General features: G+C 40.6%; 2 protein-coding genes across 3 annotated transcripts in view; one reads left to right on the top strand and one right to left on the bottom strand.

Moving 5' to 3' along the window:
• Positions 1 to 18,577, bottom strand: part of bpnt1 (bisphosphate nucleotidase 1) — a 45,205-nt gene extending 26,628 nt beyond the window's left edge. The window contains exon 1 of the mRNA XM_072265079.1: positions 18,395 to 18,577. Within this exon, the coding sequence (XP_072121180.1) occupies positions 18,395 to 18,514 (120 nt within the window). The 5' untranslated portion in view covers positions 18,515 to 18,577. The remainder of the gene's footprint in view (positions 1 to 18,394) is intronic.
• Positions 18,578 to 20,950: 2,373 nt separating this feature from the next.
• Positions 20,951 to 23,985, top strand: part of iars2 (isoleucyl-tRNA synthetase 2, mitochondrial) — a 105,991-nt gene continuing 102,956 nt past the window's right edge. For both annotated transcript variants that reach the window (XR_011886813.1, XM_072265078.1), the window contains exons 1-3: positions 20,951 to 21,258; positions 22,074 to 22,193; positions 22,528 to 22,687. Coding sequence is in view for 1 of the 2 variants with exons in the window: in XM_072265078.1 (XP_072121179.1) it covers positions 21,040 to 21,258; positions 22,074 to 22,193; positions 22,528 to 22,687 (499 nt within the window). In the remaining variant the exon portion in view is untranslated. The remainder of the gene's footprint in view (positions 21,259 to 22,073; positions 22,194 to 22,527; positions 22,688 to 23,985) is intronic.

Genomic DNA, 23,985 nt, shown 5'->3' with positions numbered 1-23,985 from the left:
TGTTTTGTACCACTGAACTAAGCTCCCTCTCCCTCGTTTGTCTCTAACGAAATGGGGTAGCTGATAAAGACTGGACAGAACACTTCTTTCTTAATTAAAGCTCAGATTTAGTGGACTCTCTTATCTAAGTAATTAAGTTTTTCTCTAACTGACTTGGCTGGAATATCTGTTGAACTGATTGCCCTTTGTATCGATAGTCCTATAAATTGTAGTGTTTCTGCATGTTAAACAGAAGCTTGTCATGAGCCGCCAGAGAGAGAGAAATTCTGTCTCTTTGATGTTTGGCTTCGAGCTTCTCGCCGGCTGAGCTCGAACAAATAAACCAGTGAAAAAGATAAAGTAAAGAACTGTGTGGTGTGATTATTGGTCTGGCGAATTTAAGTTTACAGGTTCACATACTTTTTCCAGCCTAGACTGTGAATGATTAAATAATGTGTTCAACAAAGACAAGTACAATACAATTGTTTTGGTTTAGGCAGATTGTGTTTGTCTATTATTGTGACTTAGATGAAGATCAGACTACATTTTATGAGTACCTAATGCAGAAAGCCAGGTAATTGCAAAGGATTCACAAACTTTTTCTTGCATTTGTACATACTAATGGTATTGCCATAAGTTTGAACTACTCAAGGTAATGCAAGTGAAACCCATTTATCACTAAAAACTACATACTACTGCAATTGATGCCGAGCATGGCAAGTTGCAAAGCAAATATTTGTATATAATCAGAATAGTAAAAGAGCACAAGAAGTTTGGTCTATCAAATCAAAAAGCGATTCTGTTGATTAACAACCTGGAAATAATCTAGAGCATAGGGCCACCTATGTTAGACTATTGTTTTTTGACTGCAGCTCTGCCTTTAATAAAAACTGCAAGCAAACTCATCTCCAAACTACTAGACCTGGAACTCAGACCCTCCCTTTCCAAATGGATTCTTCACTTCTTGACCAACAGACTGAAATCAGTAATGATAGACAGCAACACCTCCACCACAATATCCTCAACACTGGTGCCCAACAGGGCTGTGTCTACAGCCATGTTACTTTACTTCCTAGACACCCATAACTGTGTGGTCATATTCTGCTCTAACTTCACATACAAGATTGTAAATGCTACCATGTTAGTGGGTCGAATCTCTTGGAACAATGAGTCAACGTACAGGAAGGGGACAGAGCGCCTAGTGACATGGTATCATGATAACAAAGTTTCCCTCAATGTCAGCAAAACAAAAGAACTGGTCAAATGACTTTGGGAAGGGGTGAGAAAGGGGAAGAAAATGCACATTCTATTGTTCATATCAACACTGTTGACATCCAGAGGGTTGAGAGCTTTAAGTTCCTAGGAGTGAACGTCACCAACAGCCTGTCCTGATCCAAACATGTAGATGCCATGGCCAAGAAAGTTCACCAGTACCTCTACTTCCTCAGGATTTTAAAGAAATTTGGCACATCCCCTTTGACTTGCACCACTGGAGGAACTCAGCAGGCCAGGCAGCATCTAGGAAAAGAGTACAGTTGATGTTTCGGGCCGAAACCCTTCGGCAGGACTGCACCATCGAACACATCCTTATACATCATGACACAGTATGGCAGCTGCTCTACCTGGGACTACAAGAGACTGCAGAGTTGTGAACACAGCTCAGCACATCAAGGAAACCAGCTCCTTCTCCATGGCCTCTGTCTGCACTTCTGACTGCCTCCAACATAAAGACCATAAGACATAGGAGCAGAATTAGGCCATTTGGCCCAGCGAGTTTGCTCTGCCATGACTGATCCTTTTTCCCCCTCCTCAACCCCATTCCCTGACCTTCTCCCCGTAACCTTTGATGCCGTGTCCAATCAAGAACTTATCTATCTTTGCCTTAAATACACCCAAGGACCTGGCCTCCACAGCTGCTTGTTGCAACAAACTCCATAAACTCACCAGTTCTGTTATTATTACACCTTTCATAGTCATACTTTATTATCCCGAGGGAAATTGGTTTTCGTTACAGAACTGGTGAACACCATAAATAATTAAGTAGTAATAAAATCATTAATAATTAAATAGTAATATGTAATTATGCCAGGAAATAAGTCCAGGACCAGCCTATTGGCTCAGGGTGTCTGACCCTCCAAGGGAGGAGTTGTAAAGTTTGATGGCCACAGGCAGGAATGACTTCCTATGACGCTCTGTGTTGCATCTCGGTGGAATGAGTCTCTGGTTGAATGTACTCCTGTGCCCAACCTGTACATTATGTAGTGGATGGGAGACAATGTCCAAGATGGCATGCAACTTGGACAGCATCCTCTTTTCAGACACCACCATCAGAGAGTCCAGTTCCATCCCCACAACATCACTGGCCTTACGAATGAGTTTTCCAGGATCTGTTTCCCTATCTGCTCCTCGATATCCCTGTTACTATTGGGCGGCCTATAAAAAACACCCAGTAGAGTTATTAACCCCTTCCTGTTCCTAACCTCCACCCACAGAGACACCGTAGACAATTCCTTCATGATGTCCACCTTTTCTGCGGCCGTGACACTATCTCTGATCAACAGTGCCACGCCCCCACCTCTTTTGCCTCCCTCCCTGTCCTTTCTAAAACATCTAAACCATGGCACTTGAAGTAACCATTCCTATCCCTAGGCCATCCAAGTCTCTGTAATGGCCACCACATCATAGCTCCAAGTACTGATCCACGCTCTAAGCTCATCCGCTTTGTTCACAGTACACCTTGCGTTAAAATAGACACATCTCAAACTGTCCATCTGAGCGTGTCCCTTCTCTATCACCTGCCTATCCTCCCTCACACACTGTCTCTAAGCTTTCTCTATTTGTGAGCCAACCGCCTCTTGCCCAGTCTTTTCAGTTCAGTTCCCCCCCCCCAACAATTCCAGTTTAAACTCTCCCCAGTAGCCTTAGCAAACCTCCCCGCCAGGATATTGGTCCTCCTTGGATTCAAGTGCAACCCGTCTTTTTTGTACAGGTCATACCTGCCCCAAAAGAGGTCCCAATGATCCAGAAATCTGAATCCCTGCCAACTGCTCCAATCCCTCAGCCACGCGTTTATCCTCCACCTCATTCTATTCCTATACTCACTGTCGTGTGGCACAGACAGTAATCCCGAGATTACTACCTTTGCAGTCCTGCTTCTCAATGTCCTTCCTAACTCCCTGTAGTCTTTTTTCAGGACCTCTTCCCTTTTTCTACCTATGTCATTGATACCAATATGTACCACGACCTCTGGCTATTCTCCCTCCCACTGCAGAATATCTTGGACGCGATCTGAAACATCCCAGACCCTGGCACCTGGGAGGCAAACTACCATTCGTTTTTTTTTCCTGGATCCACAGAGTTGCCTGTCTGACCCCCTAACTATAGAGTCCCCTATCACTATTGCCTTCCTCTTCCTTTCCCTACCCTTCTGAGCCACAGGGCCGGACTCTGTGCCAGAGTCACAGCCACTGTTGCTTCCCCCAGGTAGGCTGTCCCTCCCAACAGTACTCAAACAGGAGTACTTAAACAGGAGTTTAAGAATTAGGGGTAGGCCATTTAGAACTGAGTTGAGGAAAAACTTTTTCACCCAGAGAGTGGTGGATATATGGAATGCTCTGCCCCAGAAGGCTGTGGAGGCCAAGTCTCTGGATGCTTTCAAAAAGAAATGGATAGAGCTCTTAAAGATAGTGGAATTAAAGGTTATGGGGATAAGGCAGGAACTAGATACTGATAGTGGATGATCAGCCATGATCACAGCGAATGGTGGTGCTGGCTCGAAGGGCCGTATGGCCTACTCCTGCACCTATGTCTATTGTCTATTATTGTCAAGGGGTACAGCCACAGGGGTGCTCTGTAGTACCTGACTCTTCCCCTTCCCTCTCCTGACTGTTACCCACTTGTCTGTCTCCCGTGGCTCCAGTGTGACCACCTGCCTATAACTCCTTTCTATCACCTACTCGCTCTCCGACCAGACGAAGGTCAGTGAACTGCATCTCCAGTTCCCTAACGCGGTCCCTTAGGAGCTGCAGCTCAACACACCGGGTGCAGATATGGCCGTCCGGGAGGCTGGGAGATACCAGGACCTCCCACATCCAACACCGAGCACAGAACACCGGCCTCACACATATACTTACTCCCTTCCGCAATTAACACAGGTGGACCTACCTCGCCTCGTTACCGCCTAAGCCCTATCACTCTGTTGCCCCTCACTCCACTGCCCGCTGGCTGGGGCAGTCTTCTTTTTAAACTTTTCCTGCTCTACTGGCCTGCGCAGTCTTGCCTCTCTTTTACCCCGAGTAGTAAAGCTGCTTTCACTCCAGAAATCCTTAGCCGTTCACTCGCAGCCTTCTTGCTCCGAATCAAACTACTTCCTTATGGCCTTAAACCATACTCCTAGCCAGCAGTGCACTTTTTCTATAACTGTTAACACTCTATTCTGCATTTTGTTATTGTTTTATCTTGTACTACCTCAATGCACTGTAGTAAAGATCTATATGGACAGCATGCAAAACAAGTTTTTTCACTGTACCTCAGTACGTGGGACAATAAATTTACAACATTTATAATATTAATGTTAAAATGCCACAAGACATTTCAACTGGTATGAAGGAAGACTGCAGATGCGGGAATCTAGAACAAAAACCGTGGAAGAACTCAATAGATCAAGCATCATCTGTGGAGGCATAAGGTGCAAGCCGCAGTGTAATAGTTCAGATACATGACTCAACTCTTCTGATCAGTTCATGAGCCAGGACCCCAAATTTGGGCCACCAGTACCATCTGGGGGGAATAATTCTTATAGTGATTTTTGGCAAGGTATACACCCCTAGTGCTGGAAAATATGTGATAGCATTGCAGCGGTGGTAGCTTTCTGTGTGTTATCGCTCGATTTATAACCCCATGCCAAAACACACTTTTCAAAACTATACATAGCACAGAATAAAGCATTCTACTTCAAACTGATGTGTCTCTCTTATTACTGATGCTTTCTCTTTGAAAATTGCTGGGAATATAGCTCAGACTATATGTGTTTAAGAAAAGTTGTTAAAATTAGCATCTCTACAAATATTATCTATTACTAGCAGTGACAACACAGTGACTATACATTACATAAGATGTACTTCTGTTTTCATGTTCTGTTTCACATTTATATCTTATATATCACCATTTATACATACACTTATATCACCTTTGCAGCAGGTGCTGTTTTCACCAGCAACGTTAATGTGATTTTTTTCTGTTTCAGGTACTGTGGTGGTGGGATAGTCCTTCACAACACAGGAGAGAGAAGAGTGGAATAGACTTAGATCTGGAGTAGCTGAATCACTTTGCTTCTTTGCTTCAGAATGGAGAGCCATAAGCACAAAGAATCTATTAAGAAGCAGTGTATCATACACCGGAAAACATCAAAAGAAGATGATGACTATTTAGTTAGTCCACAGGACTATGAATCCTGGAAAACATTACTTGAAGCAGCCAAAATGAGAAACTGTGCCCCTATTTTAGACGTTCCTAAAGAACTTGGAGAAAAAGTCATCCCAAGAATCTACTATCAGCGAAAATGCCAAAACCTCTTCACCATGAAGAGAGACTTAGAGACTCTGAAAAGGAAAGCCACGGAAAGCATTACTGATGAAGCCGCTCAGAATTCCTGTACATCAAAAAAGGCCAAGTAGGAGATCTTCATCAGAAGCAAGGGTGTATGATCAATTCTGCATTTTTTGTAATAAGGTGAGATTTCTGAAGGGCTCCAGGTCACATGAAAAGCTTACACAAGCTGTACAACTCAGAGCTGACCAAACACTACAGGAATGTGCAACCCAAAAGGAAGATGAAAAGATTCTAGCAGTAACAAGCAGAGACATCGTTGCTGCAGAGGCCCACAATCATGTCTCATGCTATAAGGATTACACCAGAATCAAGAAAAAGGAACCTGAGTACAAAGAGAATGATGATGAAACAGATGGTGATGAACTGTATAAAAGGATTGAAAGGGAAGCCTATAATGACCTTTTCAACTATATCAGAACTGATATCATACCCAACAAGATGATTGTACAAGTCACTTCTTTGGTCACGAAACTCCAATCTTTCATGCTATCTGGTGGAGTTACTCTCCTGCAAGATTCTCCAAGGAAGCACATTTGTAGAAAACTGGAATCAGAGCTGGGCAATTCAGTAGATATATTTCCAGATGACAAAGGAAAATTGTTTCTGGTTCCTGAAACTATCATTAAGGGATGTTGTCTTGGAAAATCAAACTCCACAGAACGAACTCAAAGTTTGGAGGGTCAAGCAAGCCAATTTCGACAAGATCACAGATCAGACTTCATCACAAATCAGGCCCTGTCCACACCAGAAGGATTGCTGAGAAAGACAAATAAAGCTACTTTATCCACAACCTTGCAGAAAAATATAGCAGTAGAAGAGCAGTTCCACTTGTCCAAAGAGTGAAAGGTGACCAAGTTACTTTCAGAGATGTTGCCACAACAGTCCTGGGTATGGCTCTGAGGGAAGGCAGTCATTGTAGCAGAATAGATATGTTCGACACATACAAGGAGAACTCTATCAAAAATAGTGAAAGATTTCTACATGGTGAAGGGACTGGTCATGAGTTGCAAGGTATCACAGGCACACAGATGGTGAGGCAGTGGTGGAGCTTCCTGACCAATGTCAGTAACAAAAATAGTCTCATTAGCTTCATAGTCCATGAATGGAGGAAGGCAGAGTACAGAGCAAAGCTACGGGAGAAGATCCTGTATGCAACTGTGAATGACAAATGTTACAGAATCACATCTCAAGACAGTGAGGTGTCAGCTCTTCAATGTCAACAAGAAGCAGCAGATGGCTGCCTACTTCTCCATGCTGCCTATGCCACAAGAGAGGGATACCAATCTGTAGTGATCTGCTCAGAAGACACAGATGTCTTTATCATGTCTTTAGCATTTTGTGACAAGATTGAGGCCCCATTGTTCCAGAAGTGTGGTACTAGAACCTGTACAAGGCTTGTAAACATCAGGAAGGTTGCTGCCATTGTTGGCATAGAGGTTTGTAGGGCTCTCATCGGGTTGCACGCATATACAGGATGTGACACTGTAAGCACTTTTGCAGGCAAAGGGAAGATGAGTGCCCTAAAACTTCTGACCAGCAATAGGGAAACTCAGGACACATTCTTAGAGTTGGGTCAGGAATGGGACCTCTCCCCAGAACTGATGGACAAACAGGAGGCATTTACATGTCTCCTGTATGCCCAAAAGCATCGACCACCAAGGTCAATGAGCTCAGGTATCATCTTTTCTGTGCCAAAAAAGGTGAAATCGAAAGTCATCAACTCCTACCATGCAAGGACTGCTTAAAAAAACATGCACAGCGAGCCAACTACCAGGCTGGTAATATAGAGAAGATATTTGGAGAAGCACCCACAAGTGCCAAGCCCTGTGGGCAGAGGATGGAAGATGGAGAGAGAAGAGGAAGCTGAACAGTTGGTGGTGCACTGGATGGAAGGCCAGCCAGCACCCGATGCCATCCTGGATCTACTGGCCTGTAACTGTCCAATAAAATGTTCACTCCCAAGATGTGTGTGTGTTGCAAATGGCCTCAGGTGTACTAACATGTGTAGACTGGCAGACTGTGAGAACCAGGCATCCACCTCAGAGAGTGTGGAAGGTTCAGATGAAGATGTGGAAGACTTGGAAAATTATTATGATTATTAATAGGTTATGAAAGTATGGAAAACAAAGTATGGAAAGCGGTCTTTGATTAAATATCAAAGTTGCTGGTGAACGCAGCAGGCCAGGCAGCATCTGTAGGAAGAGGTACAGTCGACGTTTCAGGCCGAGACCCTTCGTCAGGACTAACTGAGGGAAGAGTGAGTAAGGGATTTGAAAGTTGGAGGGGGAGGGGGAGATCCAAAATGATAGGAGAAGACAGGAGGGGGAGGGATGGAGCCAAGAGCTGGACAGGTGATTGGCAAAAGGGACCCCACCAGCCTCCGGGTCCAACATATTATTCTCCGTAACTTCCGCCACCTCCAACGGGATCCCACCACTAAGCACATCTTTCCCTCCCCCCACTCTCTCTGCATTCCGCAGGGATCGCTCCCTACACAACTCCCCTGTCCATTCGTCCCCCCCATCCCTCCCCACTGATCTCCCTCCTGGCACTTATCCGTGTAAGCGGAACAAGTGCTACACATACCCTTACACTTCCTCCCTTACCACCATTCAGGGCCCCAAACAGTCCTTCCAGGTGAGGCAACACTTCACCTGTGAGTCGACTGGGGTGATATACTGCGTCCGGTGCTCCCGATGTGGCCTTTTATATATTGGCGAGACCCGACGCAGACTGGGAGACTGCTTTGCTGAACATCTACGCTCTGTCCGCCAGAGAAAGCAGGATCTCCCAGTGGCCACACATTTTAATTCCACATCCCATTCCCATTCTGACATGTCTATCCACGGCCTCCTCTACTGTAAAGATGAAGTCACACTCAGGTTGGAGGAACAACACCTTATATTCCGTCTGGGTAGCCTCCAACCTGATGGCGTGAACATCGACTTCTCTAACTTCTGCTAGGCCCCACCTCCCCCTCGTACCCCATCTGTTACTTACTTTTATGCACACATTCTTTCTCTCACTCTCCTTTTTCTCCCTCTGTCCCTCTGAATATACCTCTTGCCCATCCTCTGGGTCCCCCCCCCCGTCTTTCTTCCCAGACCTCCCGTCCCATGATCCTCTAGTATCCCCTTTTGCCAATCACCTGTCCAGCTCTTGGCTCCATCCCTCCCCCTCCTGTCTTCTCCTATCATTTTGGATCTCCCCCTCCAACTTTCAAATCCCTTACTCACTCTTCCTTCAGTTAGTCCTGACGAAGGGTCTCGGCCTGAAACGTCGACTGCACCTCTTCCTACAGATGCTGCCTGGCCTGCTGCGTTCACCAGCAACTTTGATGTGTGTTGCTTGAATTTCCAGCATCTGCAGAATTCCTGTTGTTTGCCTTTGATTAAATATATTCATTTCACAACCAAATGGGGTCTAGGTTATGGCCGTGTAGAACCCCACATTTGAATTATTGTACTGTAAGTGCTTAAGATTGTTTCAATTTGATACAACAATATGGAAAATATCATGACATTGATAAAATTCCAGAAATCTCCCCAAATGAGGTTTCTTACCTTGGGGGGGGGGGGAGGGGGACATTTTCTGCTGTATTGATGTCAATATAGAAACATAGAAAATAGGTGCAAGAGCAGGCCATTCGGCCCTTCGAGCCTGCACCGCTATTCAGTATGATCATGGGCGATCATCCAACTCAGAACCCTGTACCTGCCTTCTCTCCATACCCCCAATCCCTTTAGCTACAAGGGCCATATCTAACTCCCTCTTAAATATAGCCAACTGTTTCCTGTGGCAGAGAATTCCACAGATTCACCACTCTCTGTGTGAAGAAGTTTTTTCTCATCTCGGTCCTAAAAGGCTTCCCCTTTATCCTTAAACTGTGACCCCTCATTCTGGACTTCCCTAACATTGGGAACAAACTTCCTGCATCTAGCCTGTCCAATCCCTTTAGAATTTTATACATTTCAATAAAATCCCCCCTCAATCTTCTAAATTGCAGCGAGTATAAGCCTAGTCGATCCAGACTTTCTTCATATAAAAGTCCTGCCATCCCAGGAATCAATCTGGTGAACCTTCTTTGTACTCCCTCTATGGCAAGAATGTCTTTCCTCAGATTAGGGGACCAAAACTGCACACAACACTCCAGGTGTGGTCTCACCAAGGCCTTGTACAACTGCAGTAGAACCTCCCTGCTCCTGTACTCGAATCCTCTTGCTGTGAATGCCAGCATACCATTCGCCTTTTTCACCGCCTGCTGTACCTGCATGCCCACTTTCAATGACTGGTGTACAATGACACCCAGGTCTCGTTGCACCTCCCCTTTTCCTAATTGGCCACCATTCAGATAATAATCTGTTTTCCTGTTCTTGCCACCAAAGTGGATAACCTCACACTTATCCACATTAAATTGCAACTGCCATGAATTTGCCCACTCTCCTAACCTATCCAAGTCACCCTGCATCCTCTTCGCATCCTCCTCACAGCTAACATTGCCGCCCAGCTTCGTGTCATCCGCAAACTTGGAGATGCTGCATTTAATTCCCTCGTCTAAGTCATTAATATATATTGTAAACAACTGGAGTCCCAGCACTGAGCCTTGCAGTACCCCACTAGTCACTGCCTGCCATTTGGAAAAGGTCCTGTTTATTCCCACTCTTTGCTTACTGTCTGTCAACCAATTCTCTATCCACATCAATACCATACCCCCAATACCGTGTGCTTTAAGTTTGCACACTAACCTCCTGTGTGGGACCTTGTCAAAAGCCTTTTGAAAATCCAAATATACCACATCCACTGGTTCTCCCCTATCCACTCTACTAGTTACATCCTCAAAAAATTCTATAAGATTCGTCAGACATGATTTTCCTTTCACAAATCCATGCTGACTTTGTCCGATGATTTCATCACTTTCCAAGTGTGCTGTTATCACATCTTTGATAACTGACTCTAGCATTTTCCCCACCACCGATGTCAGGCTGACCAGTCTATTATTCCCGTTTCTCTCTCAATCTTTTTTTAAAAAAGCAGGGTTACATTAGCCACCCTCCAATCCTCAGGAATTAATCCAGAATCTAAATAGTTTTGAAAAATTATCACTAATGCATCCACTATTTCTTGGGCTACTTCCTTAAGCACTCTGGGATGTAGATCATCTGGCCCTGGGGATTTATCTGCCTTTAATCCCTTCAATTTACCTAACACCACTTCCCTACTGACATGTATCTCCCTCAGTTCCTCCATCTCACTTAACCCTCGGTCCCCTACTATTTCCGGAAGATTATCTATGTCTTCCTTAGTGAAGACAGAACCAAAGTAGTTATTCAATTGGTTTGCCCTGTCCTTGTTCCCCATGATCAATTCACCTGTTTCTGACTGTAAGGGACCTACATTTGTCTTAACCAATCTTTTTCTTTTCACATATCTATAAAAGTTTTTACAGTCAGTTTTTATGATCCCTGCCAGCTTTCTCTCAATCTTTTTTCCCTTTCCTAATTAAGCCCTTTGTCCTCCTCTGCTGGACTCTGAATTTCTCCCAGTCCTCAGGTGTGCCGCTTTTTCTGGCTAATTTGTATGTTTCTTCTTGGAATTGATACTATCCCGGAGTCTACAGGGAGTGCTCATGGAGTGAGGTCGCTTCTTCGGCTTCGCTCCATCCCCGTTATTCTTTTCAACCTTTGATCTCCTTGATCTAATCAGCTTTAAGTACACCAGAAGATTTATTTTATTTTCTTGATTTACTGATTAATTGATTTCCTTTCGTCAACTGCAAATCTCGAGTTTAGAGAAATGAGTACGAGATCTAGAACCAAAAATGGGAAAGACGCTGATGGGAACGGAGCAAAGAAGAAAGGTGATTCTAAACAAACGGAATTAACTTACGAAGTTATGGAGGAAATGTTTGAGCAGCAGCGGATAAAGTTATCTGATAGTTTATCGGCTCAATTTGAACAACATTGCCAAAGCCTCAATGAAGATTTAAAATCAATCATGGACTCTTTGAAATCCCTGGATTCTGATGTTCAGAAACACGATGCCAAAATTTCTGAACTGGATACTAAATCTCAGAAGACGGACACAAAAGTCGAGATCTTAGAGAAGAATCTAGCTTCGACTACTAAACAACTCCAAAAACTTAAATCCAAAGTTATTGATCTCGAGAATCGATCGAGAAGACAAAACTTACGTTTAATCGGTTTACCCGAGGATGTTGAGGCTGGAGATCCTGCAATATTCTTTGCTCAACTTTTAAAGGATTCGTTCGGTTCAGTTTTTCCCAATGATCCTCCATTACTCGACCGCGCCCATCATATACCGTGGACAAAGTCGGCAGCGATTGCTTCTAAACCTAGACCAGTTATTCTTCGTTTCCATTATTCTCCAGGTTGCTCGTCGACAAGGGATGATTAAGTATTGCCAGCATTCCTTCAGGATAGTTCAAGATTACAGTCCTGAAGTGATGAAGGAACGACTAACTTTTAAACCTCTAATGTCCGAATGCTATCAAAAAAATCTCAAACCGGCACTATTGTATCCTGCACGTCTCAGAATCTCTCTTCCCGATGGAAATCGTCGTGTTTTCCATTCTACGACTGCTGCCCGAAGCTTTTTGGATGATAAGTTCCCTTCTAATACAGATACCCTCTCTTAATCTGTGTCGGGTGCTTCCAGCACCAATTTTTTTTTCTTCTGGTGTTTTCTTTATGAGATGAACCTCTTATTATCGCGTGATGAAGGTTTATTTTAAGTCTAAGATTTTTGTTCTTTATTTACTACTATAGTTGTTATTCTATAACTTACATAGATTATTTATCTTCTGTAAATTAACATCAGTTTTTTTTTAGTTATCCTTTTGTTTTAACTTTTCCTTTTTCGTTATTATTTATGATATGATTCGACGATCATTTTTAGTTATATGTTTCCTACTTTTGGTTTTTGCATAATCAAAATGGCGACTTGTCTTTCTTTTTGCTTAACCTCCTTTGTTTCTTTTTCGGGACGCCATGTTCCTATGCTTCTTCTTCCCATAATCCTCCTTTCATTTTAGAAGCGATTTTTTATTTATTCGTTTATAACTAATTATATGTACTGACTGTTTTTTTAATTTATATATTTTACTAATTTTTATTATGTAGATTAATTATTATATTGGTTATTTTTTTACATGCATTAGTTTCTGGGAGGTCTTTTATCTAACATATATTTTTGGAGTTGCCCCCTGCAGAAATAGGGTTAGAATTAGTTTTAGTTAGAGCTTCCTTCAGCCATTTCTGGCTTAGTTCGGGGTTCTTGGGGATGGGAGGTGGGTCAGTCTTTTTCTTTTTTAATTTTTTCTATTGGGCTGTTTCAGAACTACCAAGATGCCCGCAGAGTCGAGATTTCCGGTTCCTCTCTAATCATGTATTCCTCTTCCGGTTTTATGAGCTCACATTGTGGTTAACCCCTTTCTCACCAAAGGGTTAACTCTTAATTATGACTCATACTATTAATTTTGTTTCTTGGAACACAAATGGTTTAAACCATCCTATAAAACGGAAAAAGGTTTTCGAAGTGTTCCAAAGGCTGAATGCTCATATTATTTTTGCACAAGAGACTCATGTAAGGAAAGAGGATAATCAACGCTTCTTTAAGTTTTGGAAAGATCAACAATACCACTCAAATGCTCAAGCCAAAATTAAAGGCGTTTCAATTTTTATTGATCCTTTAATTACATTTATTCATCAAGACATTATTTCGGATCCTAATGGCAGATTTTTGTTAATTACTGGGGTACTTTTTAATAAAAAGGTCGCTATGGTGAATGTTTATGCTCCGAATGTGGATTACCCTGAATTTTTTAAACAACTATTCACTTCCTTTCCTAACTTAAACGAGTATATGTTGATAATGGGTGGTGATTTTAATTTATGTCTGAATCCCATGTTGGACAGATCCATAGCTAGTCCGGCTTTACCGAGTAAGTCGGCTACTATTATTAATTCCTTTATGTTGGATTCTGGGATTTTAGAAATTTGGAGATTTCTACATCCAAGTGACAAGGAATTCTCCTTTTTTTCCACATGTTCATCGTTCTTTTTCCCCGAATTGATTATTTTTTGATTGACTCCCGTTTGATTCCATATGTACTTGATTGTAATTATGACAGTATTGTTATTTCAGATCATGCTCCACTGAAACTTTCCATCTAGTTAATGGACACCTCCTATACTAGCCGACAATGGCGATTTAACCCTATTTTGCTTCAAGATCAAGATTTTGTCAAATTTATAAAGGAGCAGATAGATTTCTTTTTTTCAACTAATACTACGGACGAAGTTTCCAATGGAACTGTTTGGGATGCCTTTAAAGCTTATATCCGTGGTCAGATTATTTCCTATTCGGCTGGTTTGAAAAAACCTGTTAACAATGAAATACTTTTGTTGGTTGATAAAATTAAAGAAGTCGATAAAAAATATGCTATTTCTCCCAGTAAGGAGCTGTACAAACATAGAGTTGAACTCCAATTGGAACATAGCTTATTATTAACATCCTCTATCAAAAATCAATTAATGAGAACTAGGAGTGATTTTTATATTCATAGTGATAAATCAGGTAAATTACTGGCGAACCATTTGAAATTTGATTCGGTTAAACGTCAAATTACTAAGATTCGTAAACAGGATGATACTTTCACAGTGGACCATGCTGGGATAAATCAAACCTTTCAAGAATTCTATACCTCTTTATATCACTCTGACTTTCCACATGATTCTAATTTTATGCATGACTTTTTAAGTAAATTGAGTTTTCCAAAATTATCACCCGAACAGTCCCTATCATTAGAAACTTCCATTTCAGAGGAAGAAATAATAACTGCAATTTCATCTTTGAATTCCGGTAAAGCACCTGGTCCGGATGGGTTTACAGTGGAATTTTAAAATTTTTTTTCCTCCATTCTTTCCTCTAAGTTGTCTAGAATATTCAAGGAAGCAATCAGTTTAGGTAAATTACCACAATCGTTTTACGAAGCCTCTATTTCCTTAATTCTTAAAAAGAATAAAGATCCTACTGATTGTGCATCATACAGACCGATATCTCTTTTGAATGTAGACTCTAAAATTTTTTCAAAAATTCTAGCAACTAGATTGGAGAAGGTGTTACCTCAAATTATTTCTATGGATCAAACCGGATTCATTAAGAATCGCTATTCATCCTTTAATATTAGGAGGTTAATGAATATTGTTTATACCCCTTCACTTACTACCCCGGAATGTATTATCTCTTTAGATGCTGAGAAAGCTTTTGACAGAGTCGAATGGCCTTATTTATTTAATGTTCTTGAGAAATTTAATTTTAATTTGACATTTATATCTTGGATTAAATTGTTATATTACTCCCCGGTAGCCTCAGTTAGTACAAATAATTATAGATCTCCCTTTTTTCGTCTTTTTCGTGGCACTAGGCAAGGTTGCCCTCTTAGTCCTTTGCTATTCAATATTGCTCTTGAACCTTTAGCAATTGCTATTCGTAACTCGCCAAATATTGTTGGTATTACCCGTGGAAACGAAATACATAAGTTATCGTTATATGCAGATGATTTGCTGTTATACATCTCTAACCTGCAGAAGTCAATTCCTGCTATTTTAGATTTGTTAGCTCAATTTAGTAACTTCTCTGGTTACAAATTGAATCTTAATAAGAGTGAATTATTCCCTTTAAATAAGCATGTACCTATTTATCGATTTTTACCATTTAAACTGGTTAATGATTCATTTATATATTTAGGGATAACAATTATGAAAAAATATAAAGATTTATTTAAACCTAATTTTTTACCTTTAATTGATCAGATTAAACTGTTATTTACCAAATGGTCGCCAATCTCTTTGTCTTTGATTGGTCGGATTAATGCTATTAAGATGATCATTATGCCTAAATTTTTGTATATATTCCAATCAGTTCCAATTTTCATCCCAAAATCTTTCTTTGATAATGTAGATTCAAAAATTTCCTCATATATTTGGCAGAATAAAAATCCTAGGTTAGGTAAAAGGTATCTACAGAAGTCTAAAAAGGAGGGGGGGCTTACCCTCCCGAATTTTAGATTCTATTATTGGGCAATTAATATTCAATATTTAAAATTTTGGTTACGAGATCTGGAGGTATCTTTAAACCCTCATTGGGTAAATCTTGAATCTAATTCATTACAAGGGCTTTCCTTGGGTTCGGTTTTAGGAACTTCACTTCCTTTTACTTCTTTTAAATTATATAAACAAATGAGTAACCCAATAGTTAAGCATACTTTACGTATATGGTTTCAATTCCGAAGATTTTTTGGGTTCAACCAATTTATCCTAGCAAACCCCATCTTGTCAAACTTTCTTTTTCAACCTTCCACGATGGATCAAGCTTACTCTGATTGGAAAATTAAAGGTATAATATCTTTTTGCAATTTATTTATGGATAATTGTTTTATGTCTTTTGATCAACTTTCTAATAAATATAACTTACCCAGATCTCACTTTTTTAGATATTTACAGATTAGGAACTTTTTAATTACTGTTTCCCCTAATTTCCCACATCCAGATCCAACGGATATTTTGGAAAAAATTTTAGATTTAAATCTCTCTCAGAAAAGTGTTGTAGCAATCATATATGATATAATTTTGAATTTATGTCCTGACGCTTCTAATAAAATTAAAGCTGACTGGGAAAGAGAACTTGAGATTAATATACCAACTGAAAAATGGGAAAAAATTCTTCAGTTGGTGAATTCATCCTCTGTGTGTGCTAAGCATAGGTTAATACAGTTCAAAGTAGTACACAGGGCTCATATGTCCAAAGATAAACTATCTCGCTATTACTCTTATATTAATCCAATATGTGACAGATGTCATTTCGAGATAGCTTCTCTAACCCACATGTTTTGGTCATGTCCCCTGTTGCAGAAATATTGGAAAGATATTTTTGATATTATTTCAACGGTTTTAAATATAGACTTACAACCGCATCCAATTACTGCTATTTTTGGACTACCAATGATAGATTTAAATAATTTAACCTCTTCATCACAAAGAATGATTGCATTTCTTACTTTAATGGCTAGAAGGTCTATTTTGCTGAATTGGAAAGAGATTAACCCTCCTAAGGTATTTCATTGGTTTTCACAAACTATGCTGTGTCTGAATTTGGAGAAAATTAGAAGTGCAGTTTATGACCCTTCCATCAAGTTTGAAAAAACTTGGAGGCCATTCATTCAGCATTTTCACTTAATGTAATATCTTTATTTCCAAACCTATTTTATTTCTCTGTATTGTTGTTGGAGGGGAATGGAGTCGTCGGCACTAAGGTTTTCTTCTTTTTCATTTTTAAGTTTTTAGATTTGCCCAAGTCTTTTAGTTTAGTTGATTAATTTTGCCTTTCTTTTGGGTTGGGATTTTTTTTTTGGTTTTGTTTTTTTTTCTTTTTCATGCTTTTTTTAGTTTCTTTTTTGATTTGTATTATCCGTTGTTAGTTTTATATGATTGGGAGCTTTGTCAAATTTCAATATTGGACTTTACGATTACGGTTTGTAAGTGTAACAATTTATCTCCTATTATCTGTATCATTGCTATGTTTTGTTTATATATTCTAAAATTAATAAAAAGATTGAAAAAGAAAGAAAGATACTATCCTTAATTTCCCTTGTCAGCCACGGGTGCACTACCTTCCCTGGTTTATTCTTTTGCCAAACTGGGATGAACAATTGTTGTAGTTCATCCATGCGATCTTTAAATGCTTGCCATTGCATATCCACCGTCAACCCTTTAAGTATCATTTGCCAGTCTATCTTAGTTAATTCATATCTCATACCTTCAACGTTACCCTTCTTTAAGTTCAGAACCTTTGTTTCTGAATTAACTGCATCACTCTCCATCTTAATGAAGAATTCCACCTTATTATGGTCACTCTTACCCAAGGGGCCTCGCACGACAAGATTGCTAACTAATCCTTCCTCATTGCTCAATACCCAGTCTAGAATGGCCTGCTCTCTAGTTGGTTCCTCGACATGTTGGTTCAGAAAACCATCCGGCATACATTCTAAGAAATCCTTTCCCTCAGCACCCTTACCAATTTGGTTCACCCAATCTAAATATGTAGATTGAAGTCACTCATTATAACTGCTGTTCCTTTATTGCATGCATTTCTAATTTCCTGATTAATGCCATCCCCAACCTCACTACTACTGTTAGGTGGCCTGTACACAACTCCCACCAGCGTTTTCTGCCCCTTAGTGTTATGCAGCTCTACCCATATCGATTCCACATCCTCCAGGCTGATGTCCTTCCTTTCTATTGCGTTAATCTCCTCTCTAACCAGCAATGCTACCCCACCTCCTTTTCTTTCATGTCTATCCCTCCTGAATATTGAATATCCCTGAATGTTGAGCTCCCACCCTTGGTCACCTTGGAGCCATGTCTCTGTGATCCCAACTATTTCATATTCATTAATAACTATCTGCACATTCAATTCATCTACCTTGTTACGAATGCTCCTTGCATTGACACACAAAGCCTTCAGACTTGCTTTTACAACACTCTTAGCCCTTATACAATTATGTTGAAAAGTGGGCCTTTTTGTTTTTTGCCCTGGATTTGCCTGCCTGCCACTTTTACAATATGGAATATATACAAAAAGTGATTACTTATTTGAAGTAATAAAGCTACCACTGGTGCAATGCTATCACATATTTTCTAACTCTAGAGATGTATACCTTGCCGAAAATCACTATGAGCATTATTCCCCTCAGATGTTACCGATCAACCCTACTGGCCCGCCTCACCTTTTCCACTATGTTCAGGTTCCCTCCGGACAGCACTTGGTGGATGATAGTCTGCGCTTTCTCGGCGATTGCGAAGGACGAAGCCAGCAGCCTCATTAAAAATGCCGGGTTCGTAGACATTGTCAACAAAAAGCAGAAAAGTGAGCTCCTGGCCAAACAGTCAACTCCCGCTTGGGGAACTACAGAGCACGCATGCGTGCCCAGACCCAGCCCACTTACTTTGATTGACAGGTTGGCGCCCCTAGGACAGAGCCGCTGTCGATCTGCTGTACATTTAATGACCACCAAATAAATCGCCGTCCCCTGGCAACTAAACTTGAAATCTCACAATGTACTCCAGGCGATCCAAATACCACAACTTGCTTTTTAATTGAAAATGACTGTGTGGAGACAACGTGACTTCTAAACGAAGAAAGATTATAAATAAGTTCAAAGTTCTAAGTAAATGTTATTATTAAAGTACACATATGTCGCCATATAGGACCTTCTCCTGGGCCATACTCAGGCAAGCTATAGAATAGTACCTATAACAGGATCAATTCAAGATCAACTAAAGTGCAGAAGAAAACAAACTGCGCAAATGCAAATATAAATTAACAGCAAAAAATAATGAGAACAATAAATAACAAGATAAAGAGTCCTTAAAGTGAGGTAATTGGTTGTGGGAACATCTCAATGGATGGACAAGTGAGGATCATTTCAATTTTCTTTCCAAGAGTGTATGTCTTTCTTAAACTGGCTGATTTCAAATTAGTATAAATACTAGCTTCAATTTTTGAAAATAGTGTAAAAATATGGGGAACACATATTATTACCCTTACCATCACTAAGTTTACCATATTATTCATTAAATCCTTCATAATCTCCTGTTTACCGAGCATATATAGAAACCTAAAAATTGTAGCGAAAGGAAAAATAAAACAGTTTAAATATAGATTTGATGACATTTTCAAAGTACACATTTGCAATAAACTAGTTGCTATATAAGTATTTTGTGTAAAGCTAGTTTGTGGTGATAGATAAAGTTAATTTGGTTTAACATAATTTATCAACTTTGTTTTTAAAAGGATGCATGTCCATAAATTGACAAAAGTCTCCTGCTGAAATAGTACATTATTGGTAAGGGAAGGAAACAATATACTTTGGATGAACAGCCAATTTCGTTACAATTCTATTGGCTGGATAAGTTTCTCTTATATATCTATTATTTATTTTGTGCATGTTTGCAAATAAGCCATTGCTGAATTGATTTTTATATTTGCAGTTCAGCCATCTCATAGGAACAGATGCTAGATTAGTATTGGAGAACTACATAATCTGGGAGGTTGTTTCAAAATTGGAATACAGTATTTTTAAAAATTGAATTATCTGAATCAACAGCATCAAGACCAAGAAATTGACTGTGGACTTCAGAGTGGTGAAGTTGGGAGATCACCACAGAAGTCCTCATTGGGGGTCTAGTGATGGTAAGGGTGAACAGCTTCATGTTCCTGGGTGCCAACATCTCAGAGGAACTATCTTGGGCCCAACAGATCAGTGCAATGATAAAGAAGACATGTCAGAGGCTCTACTTCATTAGCAGATTGAGGAGATTTAGTATGTCACCAAAGACTCTTGCAAATTCCTACAGCTGTATAGTGGAGAGCATTCTGACTGGTTGCATCACCACCTTCAATGGAAGCCACAATGCACAGAACTGAAAGAGACTGCATTCAGCTGGCTCCACCTCAGGCACAACCCTCCCCACCATCAGGGATATACTTCAAGGGGAGATGCCTCATGAAGGTGGGATGTGTTGTTAAGGACCCTCACAATTCAGAGCATGCCCTCTTCTCATTACTACCATCAGAGGTAAAGAAGCCTGAGGATCCACACTCAAAATTTTAGGAGCATTTTCTTTCCCTCCACCATCAGATTTCTGAACGGCTCACGAACCCATGAAAACTACGTTATTCTTCTTTTGCACTATTTACTCATTTTTGTAACATGGTAATTTTTGTCTTGCACTACCCCACTACAGCAAGACAAATTTTATGGTATATGTCAGTGATTTAAAACTTGATTCTGATAGGGATTCAGTTCTATAGGGCATTGATGAAATCACATCTGGAGTACCGATGAAAACAGCTATTTCCTATGTCGGGCAAATTCGGAAATTCAGGAAGGTGAGCACCAATGCTTAAGATTTCAGAGCAGTGCATTTTTAAGAGCACTGGGGATATCGATAGAAGATGCAGCATATTCTACAGCTGGGACATTGCTCATTGCCATATTTACAAGTTCAGCAACACACGTGCAGCTGAAGGTATTCAGAAACAACAAAAAGCTGAAGGGTCAGGTAGAATCTATGGAGGGAAATGGACAAGTCTAACTTTTCGGGTCGAGAGCCTTCATCTGAATTGTGTCTCCATTTACAAATTCAGTCTGCTTTGGAAGTATCTTTGCAGAGTCCACCTTCTCATGCTGAGATGTGAATGGCAAGTCCAAAGCTGTTACGGTTTTGAAATCCGAGTTTGAGCCCGTACGGCCGCCGTGGCGCACTCGGTGTTACCCAGAGTCCCCGGGAAAGGGAGGGCAGGTGGACGGCGTTACCCTGCTCGGGCCGGGCTGGGATGGGCTGTGGCGGCTGACAGCCAGGCAAAACCATGTTCTCAATGCTGAGGTGCCGCTGCAGCCCCACAATGCTGGCGGGTAAATTGCGGGCCGCTGCCGCCGCCCGGTGCAGGGTACGGGTCTCCAGCAGGAGTTTGCAGGAGGACCGGAGGCAGAACAAGTTCAGGGAGACGGTGCTGCTGCCTCGCACCGACTTCCCCATGAGACTGAGCGGGAGAGCGCTACCAGAGAAGGAGCTGCAGATCCAGCGGGTACGGTAGTGATGCAAAGTGAAAAGCAGTCAATAGTGACAGCACATTCCTCCTCCCTGCGTTCCTTCTCTTCCACGCCTCTTCTCCTTATTTTCTTATTCCCCACACAGGTCTACCCACAGTTATTACCTTGGTCCTTCCCATTTGTCTCCCTCCTTGCTCTCCTCTCTCCCTGCCCCTTCTCCGTCCAATCTGCTCGATCCCTCTGCCATCCCTTAGTAGCTGGTTCGTCAAGACAGATCAAAAACTTTCTACGTCTCGTATATGTGTTGGGCATGATGTTCAGACTGGTCTCATACTTGTGGACGCTATTTCAGGGCTGGGTTGTCAAGGACAAGCAATAGAGATTGAGGGTAGATGTGCCATACTGTCATCATACATTCAAAGGGAAATTGAGATGTTGGTAACTTTGTTATCTGCGGATTTGAATCAAATTAGAGGCTGCTAAAATGTTTGAATATTGTCACGAATTGGCGTATTTGACATCGTAGAGGAGTACAAGAAAAAATGACAATGTGGGAGAAGTACTAATTGGGAAACAGAAAGAGGTATTTACAAGGGATAGGTTATTATTTTAAGGACTTACCTTATATCTGTGTGATATTTGAGTTTCTCTTGCCCTCTAACCCACATGAGATGAAGAAAATAATCTTGACACTTGTTTTCTATTATATGCTGCCTGTTTAGCTGATTGCGTGGTTTTAGTCACTGTAGAAATCCTTCCCCTCATTTTGAACCGTTCGGTTTTAAGTGTAGTAAGTTGACATGAACCAATAAGGTATTGACATTTTAATGCATTTATTGAATGTTTACAGGAATGTGGATTTTCAGAGCTATATGCTTGGCAAAGAAATAGAAAAGGAAAGGATTTTTGTGTCCATGATGGACCACCTTATGCTAATGGGGATCCTCATGTTGGTCATGCCTTAAATAAAGTAAGTTCCTGTTTTCTGAAGCTGCCTTTATATATTTTACACAGTATTTCTTTTGAGCAAATGGATACTTTTAGTGATGCACAGAGCAAGATAAAACTGAACTGAATATACCTTGAACATAATTGAAATGGGTTCCATGTTTTTTTCGTTGTTTTGTGGCTGTCTGTGGGAAGAGGAATGTCAGGACTGTATACTGCACACGTACTTGGATAATAAATGTATTTTGAATCCTTATTGAGCTTGATAGTGTGAACTTTCAAGTGAACCATTTTGAAAACGAAGCAAAGTTGTTTCATTGTATTTTTGACCTGTCACTTTATTTCCCAAACTACAGATACTAAAGGATATCACTAATAGATTTCATATGATGAGAGGTTATAAAGTTCATTTTGTACCAGGATGGGATTGTCACGGGTTACCTATTGAGCTGAAAGCGTTGGCCGAATGTGGTGAACAAGCCAAAGCACTCTCTCCTATTGAGATCAGGCAAAAAGGTAATTTGTTTAAAGATATGATAACTATGTCACTGGAGACTTTTCCCCATGGGCCTTTGTGCCCTTGTGAGTTTGAAAGGAGATTCAGAACAATGACTGTAAAAAGAGTGCAGGAACTGAGCCCTGGTGAATTTGCTTCCAGCACTAATTTTTAAGCTCACCTAGGCTCTGGTTATTGTGGTCCTTTGAAATTCACTTGGGCACCATTTCCCCCACACTCTTTAAGTCTGCCTGCCCCGCTGAAACATGTCATCTTTTAAATACATTGACTTAAAATCTGTTTGGGCATTAATAGGAGCTGCATCCAGTAGTCTGAGAAATTTGTCAGTCTCAGCTCCCCCAAAGCCCTGAACATGCCAGATTACAGGGTTTCACTGTATAATGTAAAACTACCTTCTATCTGTGTTTAGTTTGGAGATTATTGAATTTGTTCCCTATAAATTTGTGACCATTCAAATCACTTTGTTTATTTAAAGGAAATCATTGTTACTTTTAGCATGAAGTTCAAAGAACTGTAGAAATTTCTCTTAAAACACGACTTCGATGTGTATTGTTTAGTCTTATTTTCCTTCTCAAGGCACGGATTCCTTCCTGTCATTGTTCGATTAGTGAGAGCTGGCTATTCTAATATTTTGTACTTGTGTGAAAGCTGACTGCTCATGTTGTCTGCGTAAGTCATTGAGAGTCAGGACCACTGGTTTTCTCAAGGATGCACACAAACGTAGTTTCAGCAGTATTTTGATTCTGATTAGTGGTGTTCCTTAATTATCATTCTGTAAGGTTGCTGATTTGCATTACATAAATATTGTTGAACTACAGGGAAGACGAATAACAAATAAACCCTTTTTAAGCTTCCATACAGGCAGAGGTATCGCTTATAACTGATGTTTTGATTAAAAAGTCTGCCACCTTCATCAGGGATGATGATACAGGGAAGACTATTTGTATAAATCAATATGGTAGAATATGCCTGTTGTGCATTGCTGAAATGTGGAAGACGTGCTTGGACTAGGAAGGAATACAATGTTCTTTCAGGCAGCTTTTATGAGGGTAAACTGATATAAGTTTTCTTTTAGAAGGAAAAACTCATGACTGACCTACTTCAGTATTATTTTGCATCCTTTTCCCTCATCTCCTTGATGATTTAGATATTTAGAAATCTTTACTTAAATTCTAATGTAATCTTTCACTGTACTTTTGGGTAGAGAATTCAACAATTTCAGCAACCTCTGATTGAAGAGTTTTCTTCATGGCATGGAGGTATAGCAGTTATCACAACGCTCCAATTCTTTATAGTG

The sequence above is a fragment of the Mobula birostris genome, chromosome 8, assembly GCF_030028105.1.
Source record: "Mobula birostris isolate sMobBir1 chromosome 8, sMobBir1.hap1, whole genome shotgun sequence".
In the NCBI taxonomy this organism is placed as follows: Eukaryota; Metazoa; Chordata; class Chondrichthyes; order Myliobatiformes; family Myliobatidae; genus Mobula; species Mobula birostris.
The sequence above is the reverse complement of the archived record's forward strand: the minus strand, read 5'-3'. Positions and strand labels throughout refer to the sequence as shown.